General features: G+C 38.2%; 1 protein-coding gene across 1 annotated transcript; it reads right to left on the bottom strand.

The window, feature by feature from the left end:
• Nucleotides 1-1,953: 1,953 nt before the first annotated feature.
• On the bottom strand, nucleotides 1,954-11,904 carry LOC122994429 (nucleolar protein 9). The gene is made up of 12 exons (XM_044369111.1): nucleotides 11,798-11,904; nucleotides 10,662-10,963; nucleotides 9,489-9,725; nucleotides 9,170-9,367; nucleotides 8,782-8,889; nucleotides 5,004-5,145; nucleotides 4,705-4,897; nucleotides 4,484-4,624; nucleotides 4,240-4,359; nucleotides 3,851-4,063; nucleotides 2,299-2,404; nucleotides 1,954-2,163 (listed from the first exon to the last, which is right to left on the bottom strand). Exons 2-12 carry the CDS (start codon nucleotides 10,885-10,887, stop codon nucleotides 2,009-2,011), a joined length of 1,839 nt encoding a protein of 612 aa, XP_044225046.1. The 5' UTR covers nucleotides 10,888-10,963; nucleotides 11,798-11,904; the 3' UTR covers nucleotides 1,954-2,008.
• Between the last annotated feature and the right edge of the window lie 5,494 nt (nucleotides 11,905-17,398).

Here is a 17,398-nt window from a genome sequence, read left to right as displayed (position 1 = left end):
AAGATGTTTCTAATATTTTACCCACTTCATTTACATACTATGTGGAAGGGCAAAAACACTAGAAGCAATTTGCATTATAAAGTAATCCAATAAAACTACCTACAGCTTCAAAATGACCACCGAGTTGAATTAACACCACCAGAGAACTCTGACACAGTGTGAACAGTGTCAGAAAAGGTAGTATTTATAACAAGACTGTTGTGGACTGAATTACAATGAAGTACGCTTTCTATTCTTCTGCCTCACACATAAAGAATGTGACTATTTTTTAAGATCTTGGAACAAAATATGAATAAATGTGGGTTTTTTTGGTCAACTTGGGTTAAAATAATGTAATAAGTCTATACCTGAGATAAAGGGAGACATTGGGGAAAATTCTGTGGCCAAATCACACTGGTAATGAATGTATTTCTTACTGAGTGTATTTCTTACCTAGGTGTATGATGCTCTTTGTTGTTGTTTCCACACTGACAACAAATGCTGTCTTTCAGTGTGGCTTCTTAGCCACGTGCTTCTTCTCCACTTAGAGATATCTGCCAAGATAAAGGCCTTCCAATCAATTTACAATCAATATTCTCCTCTGTGACTAAGCTAATGTGTCTCCAACAGGCTTGTGACAAAAAGGGCTCAAAGCTGAGGCAGAAAAGGACTTCTATCATCCTGAATTTGTTTGTGCTTCCATTAAGGAATTATGACATACAGAGAAACAGAGAAATCAATTATAGAATCAGACATTTTCTGAGATGTGGAGTCTTCCTTTAAATGGTGCTGTTTTTTTTTCCTCCAAACTTTTGAAATATACCAAAACTGCTACATATGTATGCCTATATACATATATACTTTTTTCACTTTGTTATTGTGATTAATATTCCATAATCTCAGTGGTGAAAAAACTAGAAATACCATCTCAGTTTTATGCCTTCGCTAACCAGTCAAGTTGCAGTTTACATCCATGTCTGTCTAGACTCATATTTGTAGTAAAGGAATTGAAGGAATTTAATAAAAGGTATTAAGAGTATTTTCCTTATATGTGTTCACATGCTGCCAATAAAGCTGATTCTGACAAAACACAAAGTTGAAGCCATGACAGTAGACAAAGCTTCAGATATGGATGTTGGTGCAAAAAAGCTAGAAATTCTAAAACGTGGATGCTTCACACACATTGAAGAGCGCAGCAGCACAGAAGATCTGTACAATCACCATAGTGTCAAAGTGGCCACCAAAGATTAGTGTCACCAATTCAGTATCCAAATGTGAAATATGGTCACAATCTCCCCTTCTGTTCCTGAGTTATGGCATTGAATAATGGTCAATAAAGTGTTTTTGCAGAACATTATGATGTCACAGTGAAATTGACGTTTGACTTTTTGGATATAAAATCTCATCACTTTATCATTTTATCCTATTAAACATTTGTGTGAAACTTTGTCATAATCAGCTTATGAATTCTTGAGTTATGTCCAAAATGTCCTTGAGTCCAAGTGGACGTTTGATGTGCCAAATGTAATGAAATTCCCTCCAGGTCATATTCATGAGAACGGACGGGACGGACGGATGGAAAGACAGACAACCTGAAAACAATACTTCTGGCCACGGTTGCTGCTGGTGCAGAAGCATAAAAATCAAACATCACACTAAAAATAAGATTTAAAAAAAGATGTAGTGTCAGCTGTTTGTCATTGGTACAGAGTTTTTCTAATTGCCTGCATGTTTACAAATTTGAGCTAGTGTCACTCTGCTCATTTGAAAAGCTGGACCTTGGGGAAAACAAGAGTTTGAGTATAAACGTTCTGCTAGCAGCCCCTAGAGGCCAAACTGCTCCTTACATGTACATCCAATAAAACAAATGTGATCAGAACTACTGTAAATGACTGAATGGCTGATATTACCATACTTAAGATATTATCCATTAAATTCTGCACACAAATAAGGAACATTTTCTTTTTTATTATATTTTGTCCAATTATATGAAAAAAAAAAACATTAAAAGATTGTACAAATATATTTTTCACTCAAGAATGTCACTGAAAAGCTTCCGCTTTTTGGACTCTCCAGTCTGTATTTCCTGCCAGTGGGCTCGTCTGTGTATGAAATGTGAGAGAGCAAATTTGGCCCATACGTGGCGCGCAAACTGATCTGACCTCAGCTGGCTTTCACTCGGCACTGGAGAGGAAGGAGAGATAGGAAAGGAAGTCATGAATAAGAAAGGACATGTGCAGAAACAATTCTGTAAAAAAAAAAAAATATTCGCCTTGCCACCCCTTAAAAAAAAAAAAAATCAGATTCAATTCATATTACCTAGTTCCTGTGCAATGTTTTGCCTCTGACTGACAGAAGCACTGTTCCATATGGCTTCTAGGACCCGACTGCCCAACCTGGAGCAGGCCATTTGAACATATTGACCCTGGAAAGACAGATGGTGAGATGGAGAAAGAGAGATGATTCATGGAAAGAGAATTCATAGGAGCAATGACAATAAATATATATATATATATAAAAATAAAGAAAGTTCATTCTAGACCTCTGAAACAGCAGTTGAAACAATTTCCCCACAAGGTCCATCAGTAGCTGTTCTGGACCTTTCAATCATATCAAGCAATCTTTCTCAGCAGATGTTGCTCAGTTATCATGGATGACATATACAGGATAATCATAGATAAGTGGACTTTAATCTCAACTTTTCAAGACAACATTAACAAGAAGTCCTTACAACGCTTAGAAAAACAGAAATCGAACATCTACAATTACACGACAGCTGGGCAGCTTCATCTGCTGAGGAAGATTGTGTGATAAGAGCGAAAGCTCTACAACAGCTATTAAATTGACTTTGTGGTAAGATTATTTTATCAACTGCAAGGACATCATGGGAGTAAAAGTCTGTTGCAGCATCTTACAATTCTATATGTGGCTACTTCTGGCTGAGGTGATAAATACCAAAATGTCAATACTACTCTGATACCTCTGCAAAAAAAAATCCAATTGTTCCATTAAGCAGCATCATTTCGATCAGAACTGCAGTCTGTCTTATCACGGTGGACTGAAACCATTTATGTGAAATTCAATCACACAAAAAATAGCAATAGCAAAGCTCACCACGTCTTAAAAGGTGCCCTGGTGACTGGTGAGCAACCAATGTATAGTGTGTATCCTTGAGGTTCATAATGTGTTGAATTCACATTATGCACACCTAAACCTCTCTTCCAACAGTATTGATGTCATAACTTATTTTACTGTGATGTTTTTACTGTTTTTACTTTGTTATTCTTATATTTATCTACCTTTGTCTTTGACTGAGCTGCGTCAAAGAGAAAGAGAAGATTTGAAAAACTGATCTTTCTTCAAAGTTTGAAACCTGCATTGTCTACATCCATGTTTACTTACTAACAGTCTTCTTCTTAACTGCCTTTACTGACACACTGCTGTATGTTTCGCTGCGTCACCGCCAGCTGATCAATGGTGCAGTGTGAAACCACTGGCAGTCCTCACAAGAAGAAACAAAACAGGTCCTCACCTTTACCCTTTAATTTACAAGGCTGGCTGTATTTTTGCTTTTGTCAACAAATCCCATTAAAAGAACAAATCTATGTGTTAGTCCATCTGTCAATGCATTCTGTCCTCCCTAACCCATCTGTGGTTCCAAGCTGTTGTTGTTAAGTAAAATAACAGTTCAGCATTGTAGTTTTTTTAATGTTACTCAGACAGGAGTAATTAGTGCAAAATGTCCATCACTAACTAGCCTCCTGCTATACAGTACCGGTCAAAAGTTTCGACACTCCTCTTGAATGAGAAAGTGTGTCCAAACTTATAACTGGTACCGCATAATGCTATACAAATGCCCCTGTACTCGTACCTCCAGCCTCTTGAGGATCTTGCCTCTGCCCTTGTCGCTGGATGTGGTGATGAGGGCCTGGAGGACATGGCTGCCCGAGGGGTCAGAGGCCAGCGTCAGAAGGTCGGCAGGGGTCAGAGTGCGCAGACTGCTGAGAAGGAGTGAGCGCTCCTTGAACTTGGCCAGCGCCTGGACCAGCCGAGAGCCGTGGTAACAGATGGAGGACAGCGGGACCTAGAAATGATCAAGAAAACCAGAACTGTAGCCCACTGTGTCTCCAGAATTTATTCAACATCAGTGTGGTTTCCTGTCATTTGTGGAGCAGGTTTGTGCTAATTAAGTTGAAATGTCAAGACTACAACAAAAATCCAACCAGAAATGATTTGATCAGGCTTCTCTCAGCGGTTTACCTGTGTCTCTATGCTGCCCTCTGCTGTGTCAGAGTGGTAATACACCTCGTAAGTGAGCAGGGACATGAAGAGAGGGAGGCAGCTGGTGTGTCGAGAGCCAGGTTCTGCACAGTGGAAAGCCTGAGATAACACAACAGCACCGGTTCCATAAATCAAGCAGTTTTATTGCTGTTTGTCATGAGTGTTCGATCTCAGTCATAAAGACAGAGAAACAGAAGCAAGTGTACATTGATTTAAGTCTTACATGTAGGAGGCACTGCATCAAATCATCCTGTTTCTCTCCACTTTCCGCACAGCTCTCTGCCATCTGCACGATCACACCCATGTGACCCGCGGCCAAGATGGCCTCCACACCTTGGAGTAGCTCATCGAACAACTTCAGGAACTATTAAGAGAAAAAAAGAGAAAATTGGAGTCATCCCTCCGATGAGAAACCCTGATGTTTCTCTTCACGTTTCAACCTACCATTTTATATTTGGCTGAGGCTACAACTAGCCTCTGTACGGGGAAGTTGGCGATCGGATGGAGGGCCAGGTCGACCAGCTGACCCTTGAGGTGGTTCTTGTAGAGGTCTCGGAGCAGAGCCTTGTGGGATAGCTGTATGATCATCTCAATGAGGTGACTGGAGGCCTGGTCCTTGAGAAAAACCAGAAGTGGACTAAAGAGGAAGCAAAAACAAAACCCAGTGTCATTTCATGCCATTTAAGTCCTTAATTCAGTGACTCATTGGATAAAAGTCAAATAGAACAAGAGTCGTCTCTGACCTAACTCCCGGAGCAGCACTGCGACTTGTCAGATACTCTGTGATGCCTTTCAGGAGCTGTTTGCAGAGTTTGGGCCGTTTTCTGTGACACACAGTCAACATAGTCTGGAACACTGCACTGGCAACAGCGTCAGTGACACTTACTAGGAAAGGAAAGAGACACAAGGGAAGAGAAAAAGACTTCATACTTTCAGCCCCATTTTTTTTTTTTTTTAAACAGACTATTTTTCAGATGTATATTTCAGCTTAATGGATTTACATTAAAGGATTTAGCTAAACAGCATTAAGAGCTTTCACAGACACAATCAACACTAAAGAGGACGCCCACTGTTTAACACATAAACCATTTAAGCTAAAACCTGGAAATAACACCATTTACTCCTTCAGGTTAAACATTTAAACCAAAAAAAAAAAAACTATAAAAATAAAAACAGATGATTGAGTAATTTCCCTTTTTTGTATTTTTTTGTATTACCCTTTTTTTCAGGTAATACATGAGCAAAAGCAGAAAAACCTTTGACAAAAAGAGCCCTCATTACTCCTCGTATTCACACAGAGCATTTAGTCTCTGATTTTAACAGAATTTTAAAATCTTACAGTTAGTTTTTTTTATGACAAACAAAAAGAATCCAATGATGACAGCCTTCAATTTCCTGAATACTTTTCTCACTCAAACAACCAACAAAACTCTTGCATACTCACTTCAGAACTCTTCAGATTATGTTCAAAAACTAACATGTATCTATACTGACAGCAAATTGCCAAATCATAACCACACTGATATAAGTCTATATTCAACCTATATTCAGAAATTGTTAAAAATAAAGCCCATTGAAACCTTTACTGCTGCATTTCTATGACTCACTCCTGTGGAATACACTGTACTACACTCTGTAACAAAATGTTTGTTAACACAATATAAACATTTCTTACGCTATCAATAATTAAAAAACAACATATACACTAGAGATCCCAAAGTGATTTACTACTTCAAAAGCTGCCATAAAAAGATCATCACATGTTGCCTGTTAGTGGTTTTTTATCTCAGTGTGTTCTGATGGACACATGAATCGTGTGCTAGCGTCTGCTGGAAGGATTTGCTTTTATGAGTAAAATGAACTGCTGTGCTCAGCAATGTGTTGGTAAAGTTAACTGTGTGAAGAGTTTTGAGGATATTGAACCACAGACGTAACCAATCGTAAAATAAAAACTATAATAGTTCATCTTGAACATGTTTTACACCCTTTCCAATGCAGCGTAATGATCACAGAAGGTTAAAGACTAAGGTTTAAATGTGTTCTTTAATTAAATTGAAATTGTTAGCTTATCCAAAAAATCAAGGAGGCCTTAATCTTCCCAATTTGAAATTATATTACTGGGCAGCACAACTTCGTGGAATGGTTGAATGGTTATGAGGAGACGAATTGGCTGCCTACTAGTGCCTCTTGAGACACTGCCTTTTCAAAAAAGTCAGATAAAACATTAATGGATGAATTGCACCCAGGAAGTTTGGTCACTGGTGAGAAAAAAAAGGTGGAAGCACCCTTAACAATATCAAGAGCAACACAGATTGCAAAGACTGTGGGTTTTCTGCCTGGTAAAACAGACGCAGGGTTTAGGGAGTGGGCAAATAAAGGACATATTACAACAGACCAAATGTTTGAGGGGGTCACTTTAAAAACATTTAAACAACTACGAGATAAATTTGGTCTAAGCTCTAAAGATTTTTACAGATATTTACAACTGAGAAGTTATTTAATGTTACATAACAAATGGAACATCCTTAAACAGCCACCAAAACCCATAGAATGTTTCTAGATAAAGATTACAGAAGCAAAAAGTAGTACAAAAATTGTGTCACAAATATATAAATGTTTGCAATTACACATGTCAGGGAATACTGTGGATGTAAAAGAAAAGTGGGAGCTGGAGATGAATGTTATTATTGAGGATGAAACATGGGAAAATGTGTGTGAGGGGGGACATTAATTAACTAGCAGCCCACTATGGAAAGAATTCAACTGGAAATTAAAAATGGAGGTATTTTAGAGCTACAGGAGCAATCCCCGATGGAGCAGAAAGGCATACTTGCTGTATATTCTTCTATTGGTGGCAAAAAAAAATAGATTACTTTATCTTGCTTCAAACCTATGCCATCCACCCTACATCAGTGCAAAGACAGGTTAGTGATGGTTTACTCAATGGAAAAAATAACAGCAGAACTCCATGTAAAGACTGACAAGTTCTTAAATCGATGGGCTCCAGTAATTGCTAATTATAGATTACCAACGTGATAAGAAACTGTACTGACGTAAATATGAAATTAGCTAAGATTAACATTTGTTTCTTGCAGTGTACTTTTCTTTCATTTATTTATTTGATCTTTATTGGGTGACTCCTCTGTGTGGATGTACAGGATGCCATGATTTATAATTTTTATGTATGTTTGCCGAACTCTGAATAGTTCCCTTTTTTTAAAAAAGAAAAAGAAAAAAAAAATGTTTTGTGTATTTTTTGTTGGTTTTGGTTTTAATTTTCTGATACGGCTGAGCTATGTAAATGTATAGAATTATAAATTATAAATAATCTCTTTGTTCAAAAAAAACAAACAAACAAAACGAGTTCATTTACTGAAACAGAGAAAGAAAGTTAGATCTGTATCAGAGACATATGCGTGGCCTCTCTCTCCAGACACTTTTTATTGTTTTGTGTGTTTGTTTTAATAAATGAACAAAACAGCATTTCCCTCTGTCACTGTGCAGAAAAGCAATTTAGGTAGCTCTGTGCTGTGTGCATTTGCCACAAAGCTATTCATCAACTATTATCATTTTGTTTTGGTATTCAAAGTGCAAGGTTGAGTTATCATAGAAATTCTAAACACAATCTGGAGGGCGTTCTGCTCTGTAAAGCCGCCCTTGAGCACTTCCCCTTTTGACTTTCCATTGAGTCCTCACTTGCATTTAATGGGATTGAATGTTTATCCAGCGCCAACAAAAATGTCAGAGCAGTCAGTCGAGTACATAAAGAGGGAGGCAGCACTGCTGACAGCGTTTGTTGAAAAAAAAAATATATAAAAACTGAATTTAGTTTAAAAAATTAAAACTCAAATAGAAATGGTCGAGCTCAGAAAACTCAAACTGAACTGAAAATAAAATGAAATCCTGAAATAGTGGAACTGCAGTAACTTTCAAAGTCAGTCATTAACTGGCAACAGCAATCAACTGAAGACATTTACACACCTGCTCGTTTTCATTAAGTTAAAAGAAATAGATACTGACACAACCTTTATTTTGCAATACTAGAATCTTCCCTGAGTAATAAAGTTAAAGGTATACTATGCAGGATTTTCCTAAAAACAATGTATAGACTCAAATAATCATCACTTATGACCCACTGGAAGTGTGTGGTGGTGTATGTATATGCAGAGACTCTGCCCTCTGCCTATATTTTCTTATTATTTTGCTGTTCAGGACATTTCTTGGCGTCAACCTTTGGACAGTGGTTGTGTACCCCCCAGCAGATGACAGTGAGCAAATGTGAGGTCAGGACTCGTGGCGAAGTGACCAGGTGACATTGCTGTCTCCGTCTCTCTCCTCTGTTCCGCTCCACTCGTTCTGGTTGAGCTGAGGAGGAGGGGCTAACTTTGAATGTTGTGTTTACAAACACCAACCGACAAATCCTGCATAGTATACCTTTAACCTTTCAAGTCAACTAAACTTTGCTCAGGCAACAACTTAGATGAGGGTATGTGTGATGGTGTTTGATGAAAAATGACTCACAATTAATATTCTCCATCAAGGTCTCGGTGAGGTTTTTCAGCTCGTACCAAAACGACGTGGGAATATCGAAGTCCGTCAGCTGAGGAGCGACGTTGCGTTCTTTTGCACCTTGAAAAAAATACAAGAAGAATAAAAAAGAGAAAACATGACATGCAAAGTGACAGGTAAAGTGGACAGGGCCTTTTGATTTAAGTTTGTAGTTGCTCTGACCGGTGCGTTTGCTTTGTTTGTGAGCTTCTTGGTTACAAAGGCAGACACTCTTCTCCTCTGAGACTGTGTTGAAGGATGTTGTTTCAGGTGTCATCACTGTGTGTGAAAGTGTGTATATTATCGTGCATGTGTGTGTGTGTGTGTGTGTGTGTGTGTGTGTGTGTGTGTGTGTGTGTACCTGGACGGGACTCAGTGCGGGGGGGTCCGAGACAGCCTGCTAGCACGTGTAAAAGTGTGCGGACCACATGTGAGCCGTGAGCGTGTTTGATGAAGTCTGCGGTGTTGTCTCTCACCACCTGACTTAAAGACAACACCTGGGCCTCCAGCACTCCAGCACGTTCCTCTTCTTCTTCTGTGGTAGCAGATGGCTCCTTTTCTAAAAAAGGATGGAAGCAAAGGTCTAGGTGATTTCACCAATTTAATACAACATTACATACATTAATCTTCTTGTCAGAAAATTAGGAGCAGTGTTCCACTCAAAAGTGAGATAAACTTACCCATACACCTGGATGCCTGTCTGATTGCACTCTCCACTACATGGCCGCCACACCGATCACAAGAAACCGCCATAAACTCTGACCCTGATTCTCCACCCAGCTCAGTCAGCACCTCCGCCACCTGCTCAAGACTGGAGAGCGGGAGCAGGTACTGCAGAGTGATACTTCCTGTGCGGTCCATTGCCACCAGGCTCGCTTTACCTTTCACTTCTGTGAGGACATTCTCCACAAACATCTCTACAGAGGAGATGAAGAGGGATACAGCAAGAGTCAGTAGAGAGTAAGCTTTTTTTGACAGTGTTGGAGCCACATAAAAATAAAACTAGAATGGAGCTGGACAGATGGAGAGGTTGCATCACCACCTTGTAATATTTCAGGTAAAATGGTGCAATAAACCTGCAATAAGCAGAATCCTGTCAAATCAGTGTGTGGATAATATGACAACAAGAAGTCATGAATATCTCAAGGTCTCCAACGATGCCGGGGATGGTCACATCTGAATCTACGTGTCAGTGAAAACCCAGGTGATGTGTCATCATTAAAACTAAGGCTCTACATAGCTGACGGTCAAACCAATTTAGGACAGCTTTTAAATATTTGAACCTAATCTTTTTGGACTTTCAAAAAAAGACTCCACTGACACTTGACAGCACTGAAAGGTCTGAGTAAGTGACGACTAAAAATGCAAGTTTAAGTAACAAATTGCTCAAGTTCAGTAACATGTAGGGCTGGGTATCATTAGAAATAATCTGATGCTAGTGCAAATACTTGAGTTTCTATATCAATACCAAAACGAGGAAAAAAATTTTTCATTACCTTATCTTGAGGAACACAAGTGTGATTTTCTACATTTTTTATAATTTATTAAAAGACTCCATAGCTCTCAAATCTTAACTACTGTTTAAAAACAAGCACCTGTGCAAGAACATTACTTAAATAACATGCAGCCTAAAATGGGCAAAAGTATGACTTAAAATCAATTAAAAATGCTAAAAAAAAAAAAAAAAAAAGAAAGAATAAAAGAGAGGTTTTCAATATATTCATTTGGAATGAAAAACATTCTGAGGTTCAACTAAAGCCCAAGTAAAAAGGCTAAAGGTGTGTTCACATGTCATTTCCGTTCACTGAAATTGCTCAGTTTGCTCAGATCTTGTGAAAAACATTCATTCTCACCTCTCTCCTCATCATCTTCAAAGCCTTCACTGAGTCTTTCCCCAACTCGGCGGAAATAGCCGACACTCAGAGCGTCCAGGCGCTTCCTGTTGCTGTCTCCCTGACCCTTTTCTCCTTCTTCACCTCCCCTCCTCTTCTTCTCTCCTCCTTGGCCATTGTCACCAGGATGCCTCCTCTTCTTTTCTCCTCCTTTCTGTGGTTTCCTTTCCTCTGTTTTCGCCAGCATAACTCAAACCTCACAACATGCAGGTTACCAGCAGAAAGTCTTGGTTTCAGAGGATGTTCACACGTTAATCTTCAGGCTGAAACAGGGCAATAGAGGCACTGTGAAGTTATCACTAGGATGTAGTGGTCAACTCCCTAATATTTTGTTATCATACTAAAATATTTGAACTTGATGCAAAGAGAACTTTGTAATACTTTATTGTAAATAAAATACGGACAGTCAAATTACAAACAATGACAGAACCGTTTCTATATTAGAGGGAATACTACAACACAATATGTTGTGGTAGATATGTAAGGCTACTAAATCAGTACTGTTTGAGTAGCTACGTATCGATTATTGTGTTTTCGATCTGGCCATCCTCCCTAATGAATTGGTAGAAAATTGAGGCCAAGCAGGAAATAATAATAATATATAATTTAGCCTTTAATTGCATTTGTTTCTTTCGCCCTTTTTGCCTCTTTGTTTTTTTATTAATGTGATTTATGTTGAGTGGCTGCTGTGGCATTTTAACTTCCCTCTGAAATAAATATTTATCTATCTATCTAAATCGGATATAAATAAGGGATGTTGAATTGTTGGGTCAGATTAATGAATGCCGAACTTACAAATGAATAATGATTCAGAGAATGTCCTGTATCAGGGTTTACGCAGTTTATGTAGTTGCTGAAAACCGGCGACACATTACATTTCAATATTCTGTGAAGGGAGTCTTGCTGAAAGACGACCTGTAGCCCTCCATGCTAACTCCCTGCACATAACTACACAAACTATCTCGATGTTTTTCGGAACAAGCAGACATTTTGACAAATTCATAACAAACAGTCGAGGATGGCATTTAGCTTAACTTTTGCAAAATAGGAGTCGACAAAACACAATTTGTGACAGACAACAACGTTGTTTAACTCACGTGTGGGACATGTAGACCTGACACAGGCGATGTGTTTTTGACGCGTAGTGATGACGTACTAGTGGGCTGCGTCATATATACAGTATATGTACAGCACTATTTTATACAGTCTATGCCGGTACAGCATTTAGTATTAATCAGCTTTTACTAAAAAAAAAGAAAGAAAAGCAAAAGAAATGAACAAATTATTATTCCCTTTATATTCCAAACAAGTTACACTATTTTGCCAACAAATAAAGTATGTGAATCATATTGTAACAGCTTGCTGTCACAGAACAGCTTGATTAAAAGTGTTTATTAAACTACAAAAAAACTACATTACGATTTGTTATATGTGCAAAATGAAGACTCCACAAAAAGTGGTAGACTTCCAATGCTACTAAAAACAGCCTATCAAGAAGTAGTGTCATTGTTGGACCCATCAGGGTTAAATGTAGAATCTGTTTCGCTTTCATTGTCAGATTAATTCTTTTAATACATTAATACAGATATACAATATTGCCTATCATCCTATACCAACGAGATAATAAATTAGTCCAGATGTCAAAATTGAATCATTCTTATACAGTATGTTCGTTGTATTGTCACTATACACCACTAGAGGGCAGCATGTTGACTCTGTTGGCAGAGGCAGACAGTGTTCATACCATAGACTGTAGGTTTATACTCACTCAACATCTCACTGTATGAAGTAATGACCTGAGGTGTCTACTGGAGCACAGGGCATGTGACTCAATTAAAACAACAAAAAAAGACCCGTACAACAACCAGTGAGTCATGACTTCACCCATAAGCATGACTTGAAAAATAATTATAAGATAGCAAAATTGCTGTGGTCCAGATCCGGCCCACACCCAACACTTTCGGCACTTTCATCCGGCCCACATACCGCATGGAATGACTTCATTTGGGCGGCCCGCTCCTGTTTCCCAGATCTGGGCTACAAGCAAACCATGGCAATGCTATATGTCAACCAAGAACTAACAAGATAAACCAGAACTGGCCCACATCCAGCGAGAGCACCGCATTCATACCAAGACAGGCCCACATTTGATTTGGGATGTTTCAGGCTCACATCCATTTTTTCCGGGCCAGAAGAAGGCCAGCGGTGCCGCATCATTACCTTAAGTAGCCCACATCAGTATGCTAGCTGCTATCTATTTTTCATTTTGGGGGCGTACTAAAAGGCCATCAGCCCTGGTTTTGATGAGCTTTTTTTAATGAATGACTGCAAAACATGACAGGACAAGATAGGATTTTCTTATGTGCCAGAGAAGGATGGAGAAAAGGTTATTGAATGAGAGCTTAAATTGATACCTTTATCAAAAAAAAAAAAATGCCATGATTAATATACTGTATATATTCCAGCAAGCACAAGAGGAACTTTTGCCCCCAAATCAATCAGAATGCTCTATTGACTCTTTGCGTTCAGTTTGTCTTTGGTGGAGAACAATGTTTCTTTCCTGTACCATCATATAATAAATATAGTGCATTCCTCCCTGACGGTTTTATCATTGAGGTCATGAGCTCTATTTTATTTCAAATACAGCCTATATCTTATGTTTAATTGAAAAACAGTTCACATTTTTTCAAGTCTGTCTTAAAACAACAGGTGTCCATATGAACAGTGAAAGATGTTTTCCTCGCTGTAATCATTCCTCCTGTTCATATTGAGTATTAAAAGATCCCCTTCAAATGTGCTTTCAATGTAAGTGATGGAGGCCAAAATCCACAGTGTGTCCACACAGTCATTTTGTGCAAAAATGCATTTAAAAGTTGAACTGAAGCTTATAAGAGGCTTCAGCAGTTTGAGTTAGTCACATCAAGTGGATATCTGCCAAATTTAGTCTTTTTAGCATCAAATTCCCTCTTTGTGTCTCCTCGGACAGTGTTTCTCTGTTGAGCTGTGGTGGAAGTAACAAAAAGAGGGCACTGAAAAGACTAATGTTGAAAGATATCTACTAGATTTGACAGACAGCTGAAGCTTCGTATTAGCTTCAGATAAACTTTTAAATACATTTTTGCACAGAAGGAGGATTGTGGATTTTGGTCCCCATCACTTACATTGTAAGTGCATTATGAAAGGATCTTCTAATGGTTTGTATGAACAGGAGAAAAACCTATTTCAATGTTCATTTGGGCATCACTCAAAGCAACACTGTGCAGCCTCTCAGAGCTTGCATGGCTGTACACCCTCAGACAATGTATGGAGATAACAAAAAGCTTGGAACAGGCTGAAACATATGGAAACTATAATAAATTCTGGTCTGCTCTCTACTTAATTATTCAGTACTTTTCAGGAAAGAAAGTGTTTCCTATCTAAAATGTGTTCAGAAAGCACACTGCTTTGCCTTTAATACATACAGAAGAAATGAAATATAACAAGTTGAAGATTCTTTTGTTAATGAAGAGAGTTGGGAGTAGAGAGCAAGTATGACAGAGTTTCTGGATTGTTGGATTTATCTGTTTGTGTTCATCTCCACAGCAACTGCAGCGTATGAATCAGCCCCACAGGGCAAACTGTGAATGAACACGGCAAGTGATTAAGACTTCAAATTACACAGACATACGCAGACACATTTCATCACACTACGTGATGAAAAAAACCCTCAGTGCTTGATTTCACAATGAACTTTGTCATGAATTTCATGGATCAGAGCAACAACAGTAATTTTGAATGGCAAATATTCCACTCCCACTACTTATGGGTGTGAAAAATTCTTAAGAAATAAATTAAGTTAATGTAAATATGTATCACACATGAAAATCCGTTTCCGTTTTGGCTGCTGTTCAAGATATAATCCACAAGGCGAGAGATAACATTACTCATAGCAGTAATGGAAACAATATTGCAAATACTTTGACTTCTGGTGTTGCAATCACTGACCTTTATAACAAACACTCAACAGTAAGATGATAGACTAAAAATATGGTGTAGGAGAAGGTCAACATTTGAGGAAATATGCTTAATCTGTTTCTTGCCAAGAGATGCAAGATCGAAACCACTATCACACGTGTCTGTTAAATTTAAGCTACAGCCAAGAGGTCGTTAGCTTAGTTTAAATTAGCATAGCTTAAAGACTGGAAGCAGGGGGAAACAGCTAGTAGTAGTAGTAAAACAGCTAATAGTCAAGGTAGTCCAGCACATAACCCTCCTGTAGCACTGTGATTGATTGTCTTTACACTTTGTTATTTGTACGGAATAAACAAACGAGATGCTAGCTGTTTCCGCCTGCCTCCAGTCATTATGCTAACTGGCTCCGTGGTATCAATCTTCTCAAGTCTTGGCAAGAAAACAAATAAGCATAGCTCCCAAAATGTTTAACTATTCCTTTAATATTATATGCGCATACAGTTTGTGCTGTTTTCATCCACTGTGTTATTTTTTATCTGGCTACTTTTCATGTCCAACAGATCTTAGAGTTATGTGGGTTGTGGCTCGGCATGCATTTACACACCCTCACAAGAGGCAGCAAAAGTCAGAGGAAGTTGGTTATTATTTAACAGGCAAGTGTCAATACAGCACATACCAAACATATTCTCAGTGATACTTCTGCACACAAGGACAATCTATGTTTGCAGAGAAAGATTTTTTTAAATGAACAGCAGTGTATTTTTCACTTGTTCAGAGTGGAAATGTACACAACACAAAAAAGGTACTTTTTCTTCCCAATCCCCAACGTCTCACACAGTCAGGAAGTTTCCTTTGGCCCAACGTTGGCTGTTTGGTTTCCCACGTACAGTGAGAGCTGGGACCCAGTCCCATCTGTTACATTCAGATACTCGGTGAACCCAAGTCACCTTTATGTTTCCTCTCACGCCCACCGCTCTGCAGAAGCTGCGAATGTTGTCTGTGTCATTTATCACGCCGCTGTCAGGCCAGCAGGATCAACAATAAAACTGTAAATGGTCTGCATTTTTCAAAATACAAACAGTCATGACAAAAAACTAATGTATATGGCTCTAAACCACAAGTCTGTGCCAATGATACTGTAGCGATTGAATAAATCAGTTCCTAAAGGTTATCTTGTTACTTTATTCTTATGAAGGGCTTCATTCCTCAATGAGCCCTTTTCATTGCAGACACGTTGACTTGTTAGAGCAGGAAAAACACAGGTGTAACCAGTGATATTAATGATATCATTGTTCCATCTATCCACCATTTGAGTAAGCCAGCATAACCACACAATACTGGAATTGGCACACCTGAATGGAATTTAGCCATCAGTGCTTTTCCCGTATGACATGTCAAAATATCTGTTGTGAAAAATATTTGCTGGATAATGACTGATTAAACTGAATGATATATTTGAATAGAAAATATATATTATACTCTAAAATATAAGTATATAGAATAATATAGAATAAACATATGTCAGTTTTAGATGTCATCATAGGATATTACAACATAAATCCTTTATATTATATACTGCAGATTTTCAATAAAAGTATGCCTGTGTGATATGTTTTTAATTGCTTTTAGCGGTGTTCTTGTTACTATTCTGCACAGAGACATGCTGTTTGACCCCTATGCTGTGTGACAGAGGATAATGTATTGTATCACCACAAGAATAAATAACAGTTTGTTCTCTTAGGCTGTCACACAGCTGATTGGTGGTAAAGGGAAACTATTTTCTTTTTACACTCCATTTTAATTGTTGATGTATTCATTGATATTTTTAACTTGTCTGATGGCCTGTTGCTACATTTTGTCAGTGTCAAGACTCCATACTGAACACTGCAGCCACACGGAAGCACTGAACACACACCTCGATTAACCTAAACACACATGTAAATCTAGTCACCAATTTTAAGTCTTTATTTGCACATACTATGTGTATAGTACTGCATGTTTATGTGTATATGTCTTGTTTAATCCTTTTACTCTGGTATATATGCCTTATTAGAAGACACTGCTTTTATGTTTTTTGGACATTTTGTCTGTTTATGTACCTAGTTTATTATATTCCCACCTGATCCCTAAAGAATTCTGTTTCATTTCAACACTTTTTCTCATAAGTGGAATGACTATGTTATTTCATTGTATTGTTCTTAGTTGGTATGACGTAGCCATTTAACTCTGATTGACATGAGAAGGCAGATTTATGCGTTGAAGCTTTGCATCATCACGTCTGATCAGATATTACTTCATTATGATCTATTGCCAAATCACAGTGTCTCCTGCTATTGGTTGGTGGAGCTATGGAAGAACTGGAATCTTTGAGACAGCTTACTTGGAATTGGAAATTGGAAAAACATTTCATCATCATGTTTTTCTTCTTGACATCAGCAATATGCAATAAAAAATATTTGTCCTGGCTTGTAAGATGGTTTAAACTTAAGATGGAACTCTATCAGATCAGAGATCAAAATGAGTTTGGTTTGTTCACCCTTTGACATTTCCTAAATAACTCAACAAAGGGGAACTGATTGTGTCCAGGGGAAGTTACAGTCAATGTCCTGCAAATACCCCTTGAATCACTCAGTCTGCATGCAATTTATTTAGTAACCTTTATTTCCGCCGAGAGGGGCCATTGAGAGCATGCTCTCTTTTCCAAGGCTGCCCTGAATACAGAACATACAGAAAATAAACACAATATT

This window comes from Thunnus albacares, chromosome 12 (genome assembly GCF_914725855.1).
Source record: "Thunnus albacares chromosome 12, fThuAlb1.1, whole genome shotgun sequence".
NCBI lineage: Eukaryota > Metazoa > Chordata > Actinopteri > Scombriformes > Scombridae > Thunnus > Thunnus albacares.
Note: the sequence above shows the minus strand (reverse complement) of the source record. Positions and strands in the feature narration are given on the sequence as shown.

What these genes read in the sequence shown, in the direction of transcription:
- LOC122994429 (XM_044369111.1), bottom strand. Translation starts at nt 10,887, where the DNA reads ATGCTGGCGAAAACAGAGGAAAGGAAACCACAGAAAGGAGGAGAAAAG. An exon ending in AGTGCTGCTCCGGGAGTTAG is followed by an intron (nt 4,898 to 5,003) that starts GTCAGAGACGAC and finishes CTTCCTCTTTAG; the next exon opens with TCCACTTCTGGTTTTTCTCA. An exon ending in AAACATTGCACAGGAACTAG is followed by an intron (nt 2,164 to 2,298) that starts GTAATATGAATT and finishes CTTCCTCTCCAG; the next exon opens with TGCCGAGTGAAAGCCAGCTG.